At 33.3% G+C, this 19890-nt stretch overlaps 1 protein-coding gene across 1 annotated transcript in view; it reads left to right on the forward strand.

Annotated features, from left to right (window-relative positions):
• Window positions 1–7517: 7517 nt before the first annotated feature.
• Window positions 7518–19890, forward strand: part of LOC132754525 (protein strawberry notch homolog 1-like) — a 40574-nt gene continuing 28201 nt past the window's right edge. Inside the window, exons 1-8 of the mRNA XM_060745167.1 lie at window positions 7518–7646; window positions 8203–8445; window positions 8998–10071; window positions 12617–12734; window positions 14087–14381; window positions 14838–14928; window positions 15531–15692; window positions 19291–19532. Coding sequence (XP_060601150.1) covers window positions 7518–7646; window positions 8203–8445; window positions 8998–10071; window positions 12617–12734; window positions 14087–14381; window positions 14838–14928; window positions 15531–15692; window positions 19291–19532 — 2354 coding nt within the window. The remainder of the gene's footprint in view (window positions 7647–8202; window positions 8446–8997; window positions 10072–12616; window positions 12735–14086; window positions 14382–14837; window positions 14929–15530; window positions 15693–19290; window positions 19533–19890) is intronic.

Consider the following 19890-nt stretch of genomic DNA (forward strand, 5'->3'; position numbering starts at 1 on the left):
TGAGTTTGGCCGACATATTGTATTTTACATTTTTTACAAGTAATTAAATAAATAATGTCATTAGAAGTACAATTTTCATTAAAATGCATTTCGAATGTTTCTTCCGTATTTGTTCTAGTGAACATACTACATTGTATTTTCTTTAATATTTTTTGCAGTGAGTACATGTACATCTTTTTCTAGAATATTTATTAGTTTTACTATTCATATTTCTTTTATTTAGAGATGAATGGATGAGGGATTCTTGAAGATTTCTAGGGCGGGTGTATGCTAAGATTAGTTTATGATTGTGTAATTTTTTCAACTTCACACTCCGAGATATTTGAACACCAATTAGTTTTATATGAGAGCACATCTTCTGTTAACCATAATACGATATGTTCTTTTTGGAAACACTTGTTTTAGAAATACTGAGAATTTTCAAAATGTGGCGCACACAAGCTTGACCTATAATTGTTTATAAACAACTAGCCGCTTTCACAAAAAGCATCAGACAACAAACTTATTACTTTCCCACTAACAAGTCTTTGACAACACTTAACTGTGTTACATATAACCTCACTGTATTTTGGATATCTTCTATGTTCGCATACTACTGGCTCATTACGGGCCTTTTTATGAACTCCAAGAATATACATGTATTTTAGAAATTGCATGTGTTACTTATCACAATGCATATTGTCAAATGACTTAAACAAAGTATAATCAGATTTTTTTTGTAAACTGAAGAAAATCTAAATAAAAACAAACAAGATATTATCATGGGTAACATTAACAATTTAAACCAAGAAACTCAAATACATTTACATAATATATAAGAGAGAGCTAACAAACAGTAATTCTAGCAAAATAACAGAAAGAGAAAACATAGTACGCACACCTAAACTATAAACATGTAGAGCATACAAGATTTATCTAAAGACTGTTAATTGTCTAAAACAAACACATGTAAAGCAATACATGCATAAAATAATAATATGACTATATAATGTTGTGTTGCATGACTGGTTGCTACCCATTCAATAAAGTATTTGTTATTTACAGATTTCCGCGACTTATAAACCAATTTCTGACATACAGTTTTTCGCATAAAAAAATAATATATATACGTTTATTGTATATCAGCCAGCAACAGATCGAAAAGTTCCTGGAGTTTAATTTTCATCTAGAACGCTTGTGCTGTGAAAGAGATAGTTACACTTGCATCATTGTGTAATTGTGTATATACATTTAAGTGGCATTTAATTACTTCTATAATGGTAAGTCAGCTTAGTTCACCAGAGAAAGCAATGAGTTTGTAATCCATGATTCGCTTGAACAGTCCTCAAGCAAAAGCAAAAATTATCCAGGATTTCATAAAATGTGTTGGAATCTTTGCAAAAATCAGACAAACAAACAGAACTTACATAATGTCAAAATGTATATACTTCTTGTTATTTATTGTTGATATTTTTAAATTTTCTTTTTTATATTAATCACTTGATCTGCCAGTAGTGTCCAGCTTTATTTGTCATTAAATGAAAACGCTATATTTCTTAAAAATTGTGTGTGTTAATTTTCATAGAAGAACAAAAGTCGATACTATATCGAATTCCGTTCATAGTCGCCTTCTATTTTTCATAGTACTTCGATCATAGAACCGCGTAGTGACGTAATAATGAGGCCAAATAAAGCTTGACACTGAGTATGTAAATATCATCCGTAGCTGTTCTACAGAAATTAGAAACATTCTCCTGTCGCTATCGCTCCCGTCGAAGTTTCTAATTTCTGTAAAACAGCACGGATGAACACTAACATATACTTAGAAACGATTTATATCAAATAATATATGGAAAATGAATGAAAATTATAAGGTTACTAGTTTCCTTACGGGTGTCATTCTATGTGAGAAATTGATGTAAAATCAGCCACTTAATTATCAATTTGCACCCTTCATCGGAAGAATATAATGTAATTGGAGTTTTGTTAAATGTTCTTCATTTCAGATCTATTGGTCTATTCAATATGTCTTTTCGATACTAGTATCTCTTTCTCTTTAATATAATTGTTCGACTAAAACCAGTCAAACTCTGATTGGCAGTTATACTCTTCGAGAAAATTCTTGAAAATTCTTTTGGCATCAGTATCGTTAAAATAATCAATTTTTGACTTTGAATTAATGAAAATATAAAAATATATTACTGTTTTATGAAAATATGAAATTAAATAAAGAAAAATATGACATTTTTGTTTTTTATTTCACTTTGGTCTGGAGAATGAAATTGCATTGTGGGTAATTGGGAAATGGTCGATCTTGGCGAGACAGGCCACGCTGAATTTTCTAAACAAAAATGGTCAGAGCTCCCTTACATACTTGATAACACGCCTCACACTGTTTCATTATAAAACATTATATTATACTCTTTATTTTCTCTCCATTATAACCTTACATTTACGGTGATGTTTGTCGAGAATAGTTTTTTCCTGGAGTGATGTAAACAAAATCGGAGATGTTAAGATTTTCACGTTCTATATTTTTCCGTAGAGGAAATGTAAAACTTTCCTGTTCTGTAATGTCATCATAAATCTAAAGCAAATTGGTTTAATAATTTATTTTGTGTGACTCTTGCAGTGTCGTGTTGTCACTGGAATGCTTACTAATCTGAAATTTTCAGATATTAGCTTCTTATTTTCAAACAGAAAGTAGCATATAACTTACAACACAAATCATTTACAAACAAACATTAATTTCTCCTAATAAAGTATTCTTTCTTTCAAAGTAATTCCATGTATTATCTATTGCTCTTTGTTGTTTGTGTATGTGTGTGTGTGTTTTTATATGTGGTTAAAGTAAAGAAGTTAATAAACTTAATTAGAGGAAATTAATTACCATGAATTTGAAGTTCAATTATTGTCAGTGCTATACATTCTAGAGGTTGGTGAAAATGTCTGAACTAGCTTCAGGGCATTTTTTGTCAAAATTGTGAAGGGGCCTGGGCCTGTTCATTTTGTGAAAAAAAGCGTGATATGTCATAAATTTGTGAAAATAAAATGACATATTACTTGGCATTTCACGACATTTTGATTTTGAAACCAGAAACGGTCGATTATAATATTTGACCTGTGTAAAATCTGCTTCAAGTTGGTACATTAACCCGGTTAACATGTTCAAAAACCATTTAACTTGATTAAAACTATTTCTGTGTTATTGCAATTGGCGTAAATCAAGTTTTACCAGAAGTTAAACAATGTATTTCGAAGACAAAGTCCTATTATTTCTTGAAATCTCTTTTGAAATTGTGAATTTTTTTCTGCTGCTTTGTGAAAAACACGTGCAATTTTGAATTGTGAAGGGGCCTTATATCGGCCCCTGTTATAGAAGGGAAAAAAGCCCTGAGCTTGTGACTTAATATAATTATATTTTTTGAAGACAGGGCTTTTTTTCCTTTTATTACAGGGGCTGATATAAGGACCCTTCACAATTCAACTTTTTCACAAAGCGGCAGAAAAAAATTCACAATTTCAAAAGAGATTTCACAAAATATTCAGACTTTGTCTTGGAAATACATTGTCTACCTTCCGGTAAAACTTGATTTACGCCAATTGCAAAAACACAGAAATAGTTTTAATCAAGTTAAATGGTTTTTGCGCATGTTACCCAGGTTAATGTACCGACTGGAAGCAGATTTTACACAGGTCAGAAATTATAATCAACTGTTCCGGTTTCAAAATGTCGAGAAATGCCAAGTAATATGTAACTTTTTTCACAATGTTATGACATATCGCGCTTTTTCACAAAATGAACAGGCCCAGGGTGGGGGGAAAATCCCGGGATCCGGGATCGTATTAGATATGTAGAGAGAAAACTAATAAACTATATTTGTGTTGATTATTGTCGTAATGAAAGGCAATTAAACGTTAAGTTTTTAATTTTTATTGTATGCAAAGAACGTTAAATTAATTAAACTTGGGATATAAATATATTTAGAGCTATTTATTAACAAACTCAAAATGTGAAAATCACAATATTTATAATTATATGCCTAATTCATTGGAAAAATTAAAGACTATATTCTTGAACTGGTCAATTCCCGGGATCCCTATATGTTTTAATACGATCCCGGCTTTTCTGAAAACTATATTCTTGAACTGGTCAATTCCCGGGATCCCTATATGTTTAATACGATCCCGGCTTTTCTGAGAACTGGTCAATTCCCGGGATCCCTATATGTTTTAATACGATCCCGGCTTATCCGAAAAATATCTTCTTAGACTGGTCAATTTCTGGGATCCCTATATTTTTTAATACGATTTTTCTTATTGCATATTAGCACTCTTTAAGCCCAATGTACAACGACTTCCATTGCCATTACACAGTGTAAGAAATTAGGATTTGAATCAACTAGGCTGGTCGGACTACCAGATTGAAATATTCACTGGCCCAAAAGACATTTCACTAGCACGATTCATTTGTTCAAAACAGTTGTTTATATTGCCTCTGAAAATCCAGTAGCCTGGTCGGGCTTGTTACCGTGAAAAGTTGGTAGCCCGAGGAGAAATTTAGTAGTCAGGGGCTATAGGACTACTGCTAATTTCTAACACTGTAAATTACATGTACTTACAATATTTGTGTGTGACATTCTGAGGTCAATTAATTAACGCTTTTGTCTGTGAAAAAAATAAGTTATTTTTAAAGATTTTTTATAACTACTACAAATCAAACTTATTCAGAAATCTCTACAAAAACACTCAAATGGTGATGATAATGATAATAATAATACACTGAGAGTAGGTGGTAAATTCCCGGGATTACTATATGTTTAATATGATCCCGGATCCAGGCTTTTCTATAGGCGATCCCGGGATTTTCCACCCACCCAGGCCCAGGCCCCCCTTCACAATTTTTACAAAAAATGCCCTGGAAGAAAAAAAAATGTTTCTTTTTAACTTGTGTCTTTAAAATAAGGCATTACATAGCAGGGGTTTATTTAAGCGGACGCCCGCTTGCCCGCGTCGGGTAGAAATCGCTGCGGGCAAGTGAAATTTGAAAGCAAATTGCCCGGCGGGCAAGTGAATTTTCGTTATGCCTTCTATTAGCTTTGATATCCTTTGCCGATAATACTTTTCTTTCCGTTCATATTACAGTCAAACAAGTGTATTTATAACTGTTTCTGATTGTAGTTGGACTCCTATCAACCCATCAAATTACGTAAAAAAAACTTTTTCTATATTGCTTTCCTTTCAAAATGGCGGGCGGCGCCGAAAGTTTTCCCATTTTTAAAAGAAAAAAATCTACAGCAATTAAAGAAAAAGCCACGGCAAAGAAAACATCTGATTTTCTGAATAAAAAGCATAAAATCACAAAAATTCAAGATGAGTTATGTCAATAAAGACTGACACAACTGCAAGGTTCAAGAAAGAACAGAAAAATCGGGCCGTAAAAATCTACTCCTTTGAATCCTGTACGCTATTGTTTTCTTAAATACAGTCAAAATTTAACTAACTGGCGTCAACTCATTTGCAATAGGCCTATAGAATTTTTTTAAAATTCATCACCAGTAACCTTTTTTACACAAATCTTGACGAAAAATCATAATAGTCTTGAACTGTTGTTAATTTATTTTCCTTTCTCCCCTACGGCAATGTTTAAAAATATTCTTACCTATTAATAAACAAAAATAAAATAATCCATAAAATGTTTAAAATCCTTTTTGGTAAATCACAGCATATTGTGTAACTATAAGTTATCTGAGGTCATTCTAGGTCATGCCTAATTTACGACCAAAACAGAAAAAAACCTCCTTAGGTGAAACATACAGCAAATGACGTATATTTCGTCTGACAGTTCTTTGAACCAGTCAGTGCTCTGAACTGTATGATTACTGCATGGGGTGAGTCCCTTTGATGTGACATAGGTTAAAACTTCAAATAAATTTTAATACAAACAGGGAGGATAGGAATCAATTTAAATTGAGTATAACACATCCTGTCATGGACTTGGAGCAACTCGTTGTTTTTAAAAATGAAATAAATTTGAAAGGTACATTACTAGTTTGGTAATGCAAACAAAGCAAACATATTTTTGATATTTTACATTGTTTGAAATCAACAATAAACATTTAAAACCTAGCACAATTTTAACAATCAATGTACTGTTTCCTTTTTAATGTTGTTTTAGGGAATAAATATTTTTAAGGTGATAGCATCTGAATGTTAATATATTTTAAAAGTCATCTGGAATAGGGCCTAATATTTCCTGTAATTTTTATAAGCCTTAACAGATCATGTCGGACTTGACTATTGTTAATCTTCACTTTCATTTTACTATTTTGATGTGAGGAATCCCTGACGTTTAGGAGTTTTTCTAAATTAAATCTCAGGGATTTCTATTGGATCCCTGGCAAAGAAAGTTGTGTCGACCCCTAGACTATTGTGAATTAGCAAACAAACATATACAGTAGGGAATTTAGGACTATTTTACTATCTGAGGCATAAGTTGATAGATCCTGCAATAAATCTTATTTTTACCCATAATTTTTGCTTTGATTATTAACAAACTTCACATTTAAGATCGGGCAACCTGTTTTTCCTGGGGGCAAGTAGATTTTCAAAGTTACTTGCCCTTCGGGCAAGTGAAAGTCAAAACCTTAAGTAAACCCCTGCATAGGACAGGGTCTTTCAAATAGAATGGTCTGGAGTCGGACCAATTTTACGAAAAAAGTTGTCTCGGCTGAGTCATGTGATAAGGTTATATATATCGACCCTAATCTGGAACAGTACATCACCGTTTAAAAAAATCAAATTATAAGCCAACATTTCATTGAATTAATCAAAACATTACTGAAAACTAACCCTGGATGCATTACACTATCAGTTTTTAATTTGAAAAGTAAAAGTTTTATAGATTTGCAATGAAATAAGAAATTTATCGTTCCTAGTGTCAAGGTAAAAATCTACTGCATAAATATTTGAAAATAGGTCTTAGTTTCATAAACTTTTTTAATTTTATGCATTGTTCAATGACAAAATAGAAATTGATTTTACAGAGAAAAAAAGTTATTGAATAGTATCATGTAAAGATTTTATAATATTTCACTATGTTATTTACAAATATTTTATGTTTAATTTGGTGCATTTTCAAAATGGCGCCGTTTTGGCAAATATTCTGAACAAGCAATCTATATTTTTCAACAGATTATGGCTTTAAAAAACATTATTTTCTAAAATATTTAAATGTTTTTCACAAGTTTCAAGAGCTGATTGTACTTATACTGAAAATGGAGACTTGACATTTGCTTTGAGTATTTTTACAAATTTAAATACTTCAAAATTTAGAGAAGAAAACACACAGTATAAACATGCAAGAAGAGAATATTTTGCTACTTAAGAACTGTCACAAACTATGAACTAATACTTACAAATGTATGTTTATGTCAGTAAGTTTGTATCATTTGAAATACAATTTGGTTTTGATAAGGAAAGAAAAATCATGTTCATGAAGAAAACTTATACATTGAAGGAGGTCTTTAATTCACAGGATGCTTGTTTTGTTTCAGGATATTTTGTCTGCAGCTTTAGATGATGCTGGTATAACTGCTGATGAAACATTTGACTTTGACTTTACTGCCCCTGCAGTTACCACTGGAACTCCACATATTATTGAACAGGTATGTCAACTTTACATAGCTTGGTTACTTTCACTGTACACTTGATTGTATAGTTATTAAACTCTGATGTGAGTTAGGTAATCATGTTTAAATTAAACCCAGTTACTTTAATCATAGTATGCAGTGCTGGACAGTCATTTGTAAAGTTTGGCTGTTCTTGTGCTGTAGTAATATGTTTTCTTTTCTATAAAACTCTGACAATAGCACACAATGTCCATATTACAGTGCTTGTTTCATTACCTAACTGTAGGAAAAAAGGTTTGATCCATTTTATGTTTTGTAATGAAATTGTAACAAGATATTGGAAAACTTGACCTGAATTTTGCTGAAGATTCTGATGGTCAAAAGTAAAGACACTGATTAGTATTGAGAGATTTCTATAACTGGCAATGTTAGCAATCATAGGCTACTAACGTTCTTTTGTTTATGCAGTGTTTTTGTACTTTTAAACTTTAATGGGTAATATTTTTTAAAATGAAAAATACATATTTTATTGCAGAAAGAAAATTGATGGTTTATTTTGATACTAAATTTCTGATTAATAATTTTATTACAGCCAAGTCAGTTTAATTCACAAAACAGCCCAGTGATTGTGAAAGGCCAGCCTCCACCAGTATTAGTGAATGGTCAACCCCCTCCAGGGCTAGTTAATGGTCAACCCCAGCCGGTCATTGTGAACAGGCCAGGAGGGTCATCTCAACCTGTATTTTCAAATGCTTTAAAGAATCTAGCAGCGCAAAATAACATAATACCACAAAAAGTAGTTAGTGCCCAGCCAGCAGGACATATTGTTACAGCTGTAAGTCTCAAAGTTAGCTCTCACATAATTAGTGTAGTAATTTATTTGATCATGAATTTATTAATGCAGCCTTGTAAATTTTTTCTAGATCACTTTTGTTTGTTGAAAATACGATTTTTAAAGATGATTCAAATGGAATTGAGATATTTTCTTCAATTGAAAATGAGGCATGAAATTTATTACATTAATAAAACACCGTGTTATGAAAATTATTAATTTATTGCTAATTTATTGATAAATCTGCAGCAAATATTTAACTGGTTGATGATGGATGGTCATTTTGGATCTTAAAAAATGTTATGTTTATCAGTTGCCATTTACATTACACATAACAAACGCATAAACATTATCTGTTATGTTTTATGAGGGGATTTCTTTTTTTCATATTAAATGGCTGAGGGACTATTCTAAGAGAGTATCGGTCCTATATTCATTCCCTAATTATTCCAAACGACGTATTGATTGAATTTAGGCTTAAAAAATTTGTAAATCTATTGCCTATGAGACTCACTGCAAACTTTGACCACATGTGACTGTATTCTTAACTTTCAGCCTAGCACATTAACAGGCCAGCCTCCAGTATCTGTCTTACAGAGATCTTCATCAACACCTACAATTATTAAACTGCCTAGTAACCAAGGTAATGTTACTAATGGACCTCAGGTTATTAGACAGCAAAGCGCTCAGGCTGTCAGTGCTGTGAGTACATCAAATACACCAGGTCGTACAAAGATTATCACAGTTAAACGTGTTGGACCCAATGGTAGCATTACACAAAGTCGCTCCTTTACTATCAGTGCCGATGCGGCCACTGGTTTAGGTGGTGGACAGAAAATAATTGTGCAGAGATCAAATGGCGGGAACGCGCAAGTTGTTCAGGCTGTACCTGCTCAGGCAGCACCAATTGGTTCCCAGGCAACAGGAACTATCAAAATTCCGATTAGTGTCGTACAGTCCACATCTAGTAACCTTTTATCGCAGCCTCAAACTGTTATTGTTACCACTATGGGTAACTCTCAGTCGTTTGAAAATCAGTTTAAACAATATGCAGTTGCGAACACATCAAGTGTAGATTCTAAAGTGAACATGACAGTTAAAGATTCTATATTTGCGTCGTCTGCAGCCCAAAACATAGTGAGAACACAGCCACATGTGATTCATATAAACAGGCCGTCGGCTGCAACAAGTAATCAGTTGTTGACTAGAAATCTGCCACAGAATGCTAGACTGGTTTCCAGTCAGTCTATGGCATCTGCCGGCAACCAGAGCCTCCGTGTGATACAGCGACCATTCCAGAATAACGGAAGTAGTCCGGGTTTAATACACAGTCAATCGGTTCCTGGAAATTTGACTACGTATAGCAATATAACAAATATTCCACGTCATATGACTGAACAAAGAGATACAAATTCTCCGCCACCTATCATCGTAAATCAGTCGGGTTTTGGAGGAAATGGTAAGCTCGTGTTGAACAATTTGTATGAAAATGGAATAAACTCCATGGATCCTATGTCAGCCATGCAGAGAAGTGTTCAAAACATTCCTGCTCCTAAAATAACTAACAAAGATCTTTCAAGGATGTGGTCTAACCAGGACATCAGACTGAAAAATATTACCCAGAATGTTGTAAGTATAATTATTATTATAAACGGTAACTCTTCACCAGTCTTCCCATCAATCTTCATGTTTACTGCTTTTTTCTGATTAAACAGGCATATGGAGAAGAAACCAGTACAAAAATTTAAGACTTGTACAATATTTTTTTCCCAAAAGTTTGGTTTATATGGAATATAGAGGATATTGAATGAGTGTAAGTTTAATACTGAATTTATTGCACGAGTTGGATAAAATTATATTATGCGAGCCTCTGGCGAGCATAATATTATTTTATTCAACGAGTGTAATAAATTCAGTAATGAACTTACACGAATTTAATATTCTATTTATCACATACCCAAAATAAAGACAGTTTAAAGTGAAATAAGAGTCATTTTTCATTGACGCGCCTATAGTATAACGCTAACATTTAGCGCGTCTTTACACTATGTTTGTATAACGCTAATGACGTCACGTCAAAATATATGCACGGCCGTGCAATACCATATTTACGGAGTCGCAAAATCGGCACGGGTGTGTGATAAATATATATCATGAATATATTAGATATTTATTGAAATTTGAATGTTTATTTTAATGTTATCAGTAACTTTTTTGTATACAATTGAATTATCATTCAATGTTTTAACTCTGGTTGTCTGTTTCGTGTCCACTCTCTCGAACCACAAGCAGACTTTTCTTGAAAACTGGATCATTTGTAATCTTAAAGGGACAATCATGCAGATCTCACTTATTGCCAGTCACTGCTTTTTGGATGCAGCAAGCAAAGTCATTGCATTTTTGGTTTCAATGCATCTTTTTTGTAGTTTTTGGTCAGAGTAATGTCCCCTTAACTAGTAAATAGTGTGAATTTTACTCAATACCCTTTGACAGATTTAATCATTTTAGATATTATTTTGGTTCCCTTTTAAAATTTAAGGCATATATTCATAGGCAACATTCTTTTCTTGGTTTAATTTAAATCACATCAACCAGGGCTCAAGCTAGGTTCAAAATTTAGGGAGAAGTCACTTCTCCCTCCAGCTGCTTTAGGGAGAAGTGGGGAGACTTTAGGGAGAAGTGAGGAGATTCATTTATCGATGTTTGTTGTATGTTATCGCAATTATGTTGACTCACTGTACATATCTTATTAAATGAATTGGATTTGTGTTACAACAGAATATTCAATTTTAATTTAAAAGTAGTTTGAAACAAGTAATAAGAATGAGTATCATGTAATGCAACCATTGCATTAAATGAAGATAAAAAAGCCATAGTTGATTCCTATCATGGATCATATCATGGGTGGATTAACAGTTATTCCCTTCTGATTTACTATTAAAAAGCTTGCGCCGGACATTATATTCATATTCACTTATGTTGTAAAGAAAATGAAAGTAGATAACGAAAGAAACGATCTTTAATTTAACTTCATTTGTAATAAATACAGTGTAATACGCCGTCAATTTTATCAAATTTAACTGGTCGACAAAAAAGGTTATCATAACTTTCATTTAAAATTACCGTTACAGTTATATGTCGAGCTTCTGACCAGTGTTTTTTTTCACCAAAATATTCGGCGAAATTCTCCCCATTCCCCACTCAAAATAGTATGTTTTTTTCCCCCCTCAAAGCTGAAATTTCCCCCTATAATATGGCAGCCCAAGTTTGCCTGCAATAAATATCATTTTTTTGCAACTAACTGCTGAAAAATGCTTTATTTTATGCCTGTAAGACTTACTGTTAAGCAAGGTTTTTCATATAGGTAAGGGGAGCTACTCCTGGTATCCCAACAAGTTTATCATGTGACACATCAATATTTTAGATCCGTATAAAAATTCCCCTCCTATTGCATTTTTCCCCCTCCAATGGGCACCGACCCCCTTCCCCCAAAAGTGAAAAAAAACACTGCTGACAATCATTCGACAGTGAAAATTTAATTGACGTTTTGATCCGTCCATCATAAATAATTGTTACGGGTAGTTGTATGTTAGCGATTTAATGATTGGTTTAATAATGTCGCCTCGATTAAAACGTGAATTACGATTGGTTTCTCGCACGTATCGGTAATCTCGCCGTGGGCGGAGTCTAATTGTTCCTCGAGTGTCTGTTAATTAGACTTTTATGACATGTTGGTAAACAAACGGATTAATGACATTTCGCGTTGATTGAGATGCATGACAGTCCCTTTTTCCGGCGTCGAGGGTAAACAAAGCAAACACACACAACATGTTATTCACAGTTATTGTTGGTAATTTTCAATAATGGATCAATAAAATTGGGCGTCTTCATCTTCGCTTTCATGTAGGATGTCGGCGAAGTCAGACGGAATTCGGCGACTATTTCGCCCGAATCGCCCACTAGCTCGAGCCCTGTCAACTCTGTGACTAGTCATATGGCAAATTTCATGCTTAAATAATGGAACATGTCAGTTGCCCTTTTGTGAACCTGAGTAGAATCACAAATCTGCTTGCTGGATAGATAATAATAAAAAAAAGACCGATGATCTTTTAAAGATTTGATATTGTTAATGAACTTTAGTCATTATATTAATTGAGTTTTGTAATTATTTCAGGTAAATCATTCCCAATCTGGACCTAGACAGATCACAGTAGTTGAGGAAGAGGAAGAAGGCGAGGAGGTTGAGGGACTTGGACAGGCAGAAACATATAATGAATATATGCCTGCAAAATGTAAGAGCCTTGAATTGCCTATACTGATTTTGTAGTTTTATTTTTTGAAGAGTAAATGCAATAAAAATCATTAAACATGAACTAGGGCCATCATTGATGAATAAAAGTTTGTGTTAATATATCAGAAGTCAAATAGCAGATGATTATACTCTTTTAACAAGGCAATTAATTGTAATTATTAATGGTATACAAATGAAACATAATAAATTATAGATTCAGCGCTTCCATTAGTGAAAGGTTGGGAATCATGTACTCCTTGATTTCCTTTGTGATTTCAAAAATGTCATGGTTTTCCTATATAACGTGACTTAAAATGTTGGAGTGTTTGCAGTCTCTGACTTCCAAATTTTGAAACTTAAGGGAAACCCTTTAGATTGTGATCAAATTTGGCTTCAGAATTTTTTCGAATAGTTACGGTGATGGGTGAGGGTATGAATCACCTTTATTCATAGCAGGGCTCGACATTAACGGTTGTTCGACTGCCCGGGACAACTAAAAGTTTGGTCCGATCAAGTAATTTTGAAAAGCACTTGTCCGAGAGGGCAAGTGAAATTAAAAAGCATCATTAACAAAATGCATGTACAAAATAAATAGAAAAAACATCTTTTCATATATAAACATCTGTAAAACAAAAATACACCATGAACAATTATCAATAATGTAAATATACTACTGTCATGTACATTTGTTGATATAGAAAACGGAAGCCAAAATATGAGCATGTGCTGCTGTAAGGTAATTCCCCGTTCTAATAATAGACTATATTTAATTTTGTACAAGGTAATTCCCGGGTCATGCTGTCGTTTTAATTTTGATGCGTGCATGTAAAGATATCATTGAAAATATGTAAATAATCGTATTGATCTTTCGATTCGTATGGAAAAATGATTTATTGTTTTATCATATATAACGACATTATAAACGTAGTCTTCGTTATTAGCCTGGATGATGATTGATGAACTGATGTTTTAGATTAACTACTGAATACAAAAATATTTGTGTCTAACTAACAATCAATTTCATAAACAATATGTCTAGTTTATAGCCTTATGTTAAAATGACCTTATACAAGAAGTAATATTGTATGAGCTTGTTTGTCTTTTCTGATTGATACATTTTTACCATTTTTAGGTCAGGACAAGTAAGTCTTAGGTCAGGGCAAGTAGTTTTAACAACTACTTGCCCAACAGGACAACCTGATTCAAAAGTTTATGTCTAGGCCTGCATAGTTCTAGTTTTATTTTCCCTACCTACATTTATTCTTCTCTTTTGAATAGTTGCATATATTACTCTTTGTTGTTTAAAGTCATTAGATCTGTTCTTTATTGTGCTTGTATGTTTTATATTTCCAGTAAAACTTGGCATCAAGCATCCAGATCCAGTTGTAGAAACAAGCTCTATGTCAAGTATTGAACCTCCTGACATCTGTTACAGACTGTCTATTCCTGAAAGCACCATTGATTATGGAGAGTTATCTGCCCTTCAGTTAGAATCAATCACATATGCCTCCCAGAGACACGAGATTATGTTACCTAGCGGAGAGAGGGCAGGCTTTCTTATAGGAGATGGTGCTGGTGTAGGCAAGGGTCGTACATTAGCAGGGGTTATATTTGAAAACTACCTTTTGGGGAGGAAAAGGTCAATATGGTAAGAATATATGTCAATACTTTCTGTCAAAGCACAGCAAAATCCATTGTAATTGAAAGCATTTTATTTGTGAAGTACAGAGATTTAAATTAATCTGCCAAATGTAGTAGTGTACCTGTTAATTTTTTATTTTTTTTTGCTTCTTTTATATTTTTTCAACTTATTTTACTTAGGCTTTGTTTATTTATATTCTCATTTTTAAAATAATTTTTCCCACTTGATTGGGAAGAGGCACAAGCCTCTTGATTTGGAGAAAAAGTTATCACTAAAATTGCTAATTTGGGAAGTTAAACAGCTGGTGTAAGTTCAGACTTTGGGTTTTAAAGAAAATTAAAATTTTGAAGTGGCCTTTTTAGGCCTCTGTTAAATATGGTGAAAAATCACTGTAGACACATTTAAGAAAGACATTTTAAAGAACTATTTGTTTGCTGAGTACAAGTAAGGTTGTACCTTCAGGTTGAGTGTGTCTAATGATCTGAAGGTTGATGCCGAGAGAGATCTGAGGGATATTGGAGCTACAAAGATAGATGTTCACCCACTTAATAAGGTATGTTCTACCTATAGATGTTCACCCACCTAATAAGGTATGTTCTGCCTATATATGTTCACCCACTTAATAAGGTATGTTCTGCCTATAGATGTTCACCCACTTAATAAGGTATGTTCTACCTATAGATGTTCACCCACTTAATAAGGTATGTTCTACCTATAGATGTTCACCCACCTAATAAGGTATGTTCTGCCTATAAATATTCACCCACTTATTCTTGCATATCAGACAGGATTATTTACCATCTACCATTTACACCAGTGCTAGAAAACAATCTTACACTCCCCATGCCGCGCGCCTTTTACGAATGAATTGCGTAATTTATTAGGATGACATAATTTTACCATTATGAATGAAGTTGTAAGTTCATACGCTATTATTAGAAGAAATCAAGAATCAGATTGGTAAATGTCCATGGATGGTCAGCTGAACATGAACAGTTTATTCTGTAAACAACTTTTTTAGGGATTTTTATAAAAAAGTTATTGTTGTAAGGTGCTGTTGTGCAAATTGTCTGGGTTTTGTGATTTGATTGTTGTTTTTTTTTGCATAATTATGGCACTTGTTATTGTTTGATAATTATATGTCTTGTTTTCCAGTTTAAATATGCCAAGATATCTGGTAAGGAGAATGGTCATGTGAAGAAAGGTGTGATATTTGCCACTTACTCGTCGCTAATTGGAGAAAGTCATTCTGGTGGAAAGTACAAGACCCGCTTCAAGCAGCTCATCAAATGGTGTGGCAAGGAGTTTGATGGAGTTGTATCCTTTCTAATAACTTTATATTCAAGAGAAGAATTCTTCCCATCGAACTTATAGTGTGCAAAGCTAATGTCACAATATTGTCTAAGGTTTTGGTAGTTATGACAGTCACAGACTTAAAATACAAACCAAATCTGCAAATTTTTTATTTTTGTAATGTGTAGTGACCTGTAAGGTTCCTATATCAACATTTCATAATAAGATTTAGTTATAATTTTCTATATTGTTCTCTAAATATGAAAAGATTGGAAGTGATAAAGCATAGTGAATTTTACTGTTCCAGTTTTTGTTATGCCCCCGCCATATAATGGCAGGGGCATATAGTGTTACCCTATTCCGTCATTCCGTCCTTCCGTCATTCCGTCCTTCCGTCATCATCAGTTTCCGTTCATTATCTTAATAACCCTTGCACATATTGAACTCAAATTTGACATATGGATATGTCATGAGAAAATACAGGTCAAGTTCGAAATTGGTCATGGTTCGATGATTTTTGGCAGAGTTATGCCCCTTTTACATTGAAAATAATATGAAATTTTCAGTTTCCGTTCATTATCTCCCAAACGGTTCAAAACATTCAATTCAAAATTGACATATGGATATGTCATGAGAAAATACAGGTCAAGTTCGAAATTGGTCATGGTTCGATGATTTTTGGCAGAGTTATGCCCCTTTTACTTTGAAAATAATATGAAATTTTCAGTTTCCGTTCATTATTTCCCCAACGGTACAACACATTCAACTCAAACTTGACATATTGATATGTCATGAGAAAATACAGGTCAAGTTCAAATTTGGTCATGGTTCGATGATTTTTGGCAGAGTTATGCCCCTTTCACTTTGAAAATAATATAAACATTCATTTACCGTTCATTATCTCCCCCAACGGTACAACACATTCAACTCAAACTTGACATATGGATACGTCAAAGGAATGCGCAGGTCAAGTTCGAATTTGGTCATGGTTCAATGATTTTTGGCAGAGTTATGCCCCTTTTACTTTGAAAATAATATGAAATTTTCAGTTTCCGTTCATTATCTCCCCAACGGTACAACACATTCAACTCAAACTTGACATATGGATACATCAAAGGAATGCGCAGGTCAAGTTGAAATTTGGTCATGGTTCAATGATTTTTGGCAGAGTTATGCCCCTTTTACTTTGAAAATAATATGAAATTTTCAGTTTCTGTTTATTATCTCCCCAACAGTATTAAACATTCAACTCAAATTTGACATATTGATACGTCAAAGAAATGCGCAGGTCAATTTCAAATTTGGTCATGGTTCGATGATTTTTGGCAGAGTTATGCCCCTTTCACTTTAAAAATAATATGAAATTTTCAGTTTCCGTTTATTATCTCCCCAACAATATTACACATTCAACTCAAATTTGACATATGGATATGTTTTTGGAATGTGCAGACCAAGTTCGAATCTGGTCATGGTTCAATGATTTTTGGCAGAGTTATGCCCCTTTCACTTTGAAAATAATATGAAATTTACAGTTTCTGTTCATTATCAACCCAACAGTGTTACATATTCAACTCAAAATTGACATATGGATATGTCAAAGGAATGCGCAGGTCAAGTTGGAATTTGGTCATGGTTCAATGATTTTTTGGCAGAGTTATGTCCCTTTCACTTTGAAAATAATATAGATACATCTTAGGAATAAGCAGTTTAAGTTTGAATTTGGTCGTGGTTCAATGATTTTAGACAAACTTATCTTTCCTGAATGTTGGAAAAATTTTGAACTTTCAGTTTCAGCACTCATACTTTTGTGGAAATGTATATAGCCATTATGTTGGCTACAAATATGCAATATGCTATTTTTAAAAGGTTAAGACTGAATAATTTCAGTGCCTTGAACATTGTATAAAAATGGTTAAGACTGAATAATTTCAGTGCCTTGAACATTGTATAAAAATGGTTTGTGTTAACATTGAAAAGTTTTAAGGGCTTTGAACTTAGAATAAAATAATTTGTGCAAACAAATTTGGAACTAAATATTATAACATTTGAAATTTTGGCTGCATGCGGGGGCATCCGTGGCATGATGACACATTTCTAGTTTGTTTGATATCCATTCACCTCCTGTTTTATAATTATGTTAACATCCATTTGGCAAAACCCAGGTAAAGGGTCATTTTCTTTTTTATGCCCCCGCCATGTAATGGCCGGGGCATATAGTGTTACCCTGTTCCGTCATTCCGTCCTTCCGTCATTCTGTCATTCCGTCATCATCAGTTTCCGTTCATTATCTTAAGAACGGTTGCACACATTCAACTCAAATTTGACATATGAATATGTCATGACAAAATACAGGTCAAGTTCGAATTTGATCATGGTTCGATGATTTTTGACAGAGTTATGCCCCTTTAACTTTGAAAATAATATGAAATTTCAGTTTCCGTTCATTATCTCCCCAACGGTACAAGACATTCAACTCAAACTTGACATATGGATATGTCATGACAAAATACAGGTCAAGTTCGAATTTGGTCATGGTTCGATGATTTTTGGCAGAGTTATGCCCCTTTTACTTTGAAAATAATATGAAATTTTCAGTTTCCGTTCATTATCTCCCCAACGGTACAACACATTCAACTCAAACTTGACATATGGATGCATCAAAAGAATGCGCAGGTCAAGTTCAAATTTGGTCATGGTTCAATGATTTTTGGCAGAGTTATGCCCCTTTCACTTTGAAAGTTATATGAAATTTTCATTTTCTGTTTATTATCTCCCCAACAGTACAACACATTCAACTCAAATTTGAAATATGGATATGTTTTTGGAATGCCCAGGCCAAGTTGGAATTTGGTCATGGTTCAATGATTTTTGGCAGAGTTATGCCCCTTTCACTTTGAAAATAATATGAAATTTACAGTTTCTGTTCATTATCTACCCAACAGTGTTACATATTCAACTTAAATTTGACATATGGATATGTCAAAGGAATGGGCAGGTCAAGTTGGAATTTGGTCATGGTTTGATGATTTTTTTGCAGAGTTATGTCCCTTTCACTTTGAAAATAATATAGATACATCTTAGGAATAAGCAGTTTAAGTTGGAATTTGGTTGTTGTTCAATGATTTTAGACAAACTTATCTTTCCTGAATGTTGGAAAAATTTTGTACTTTCAGTTTCAGCACTCATACTTTTAGCCATTATTTTGGCTACAAATATGAAATATGCTATTTTTAAAAGGTTAAGACTGAATAATTTCAGTGTCTTGAACATTGTATGAAAATGGTTTGTGTTAACATTGAAAAGTTTTAAGGGCTTTGAACTTAAAATGAAAAAAATAATTAATGCACCATCTGAAATTTTGGCTGCATGCGGGGGCATCCGTGGCATGATGACACATTTCTAGTCTTTCTTTTGTTATAATAAAGGGCCATGTCTACATATTGGAATAAGATCTGACGTTGATTTAAGTATTTTTTATTTACTGTTTAATTGCTCCAGTCGTGCAATATTTTGTGACAGTAACTACTTATTGACTTGCAACTTACCTCAGATTTATACAGTTTTGTTTATAATGACAAACATTTACATTTAATATGTCAGATCAACCTTAACATTGTGATAGATTGTATTTGATGAATGTCACAAAGCGAAGAACTTGTGTCCTGTTGGTTCCAGCAAGCCTACAAAGACAGGTCAGACGGTGTTAGAATTACAGAAAAGATTACCTAAAGCTCGGATAGTATATGCTAGTGCTACAGGAGCTTCTGAACCCAGGAATATGGCCTACATGACCAGGCTTGGACTCTGGGGACAGGGAACGCCTTTCCCAGAATTTAATGACTTCATACAAGCTGTTGAAAGAAGGTTAGACTAGAACAGATGTTTTACTTGTAAATTTCAGACTAGAATATATAAGAAGATAAATACATGTACTTGAATTGATCATATATAGAGGATATTGAATGAGTGTAAGTTCAATACTGAATTTATTGAACGACTTGAATAGTATTTTATTATGTAAGCCTCTGACGAGCATAATATTATTTTATTTAACAAGTTCAATCAATTAAGTATTAAACTTGCACAAATTCAATATTCTATTTATCACATACTAAAAATAAAGACGGTTTGAAGTGAAAAAGAACAATTTTTCATTGAAACGTTTAAAGTGTAGTGCTAACAGAGCGTCTTAACGCTATGTTTGTATAAAGCAGATGACTTC

The sequence above is a fragment of the Ruditapes philippinarum genome, unplaced genomic scaffold, assembly GCF_026571515.1.
Source record: "Ruditapes philippinarum isolate M1 unplaced genomic scaffold, ASM2657151v2 ctg1103_1_1_1_1, whole genome shotgun sequence".
In the NCBI taxonomy this organism is placed as follows: Eukaryota; Metazoa; Mollusca; class Bivalvia; order Venerida; family Veneridae; genus Ruditapes; species Ruditapes philippinarum.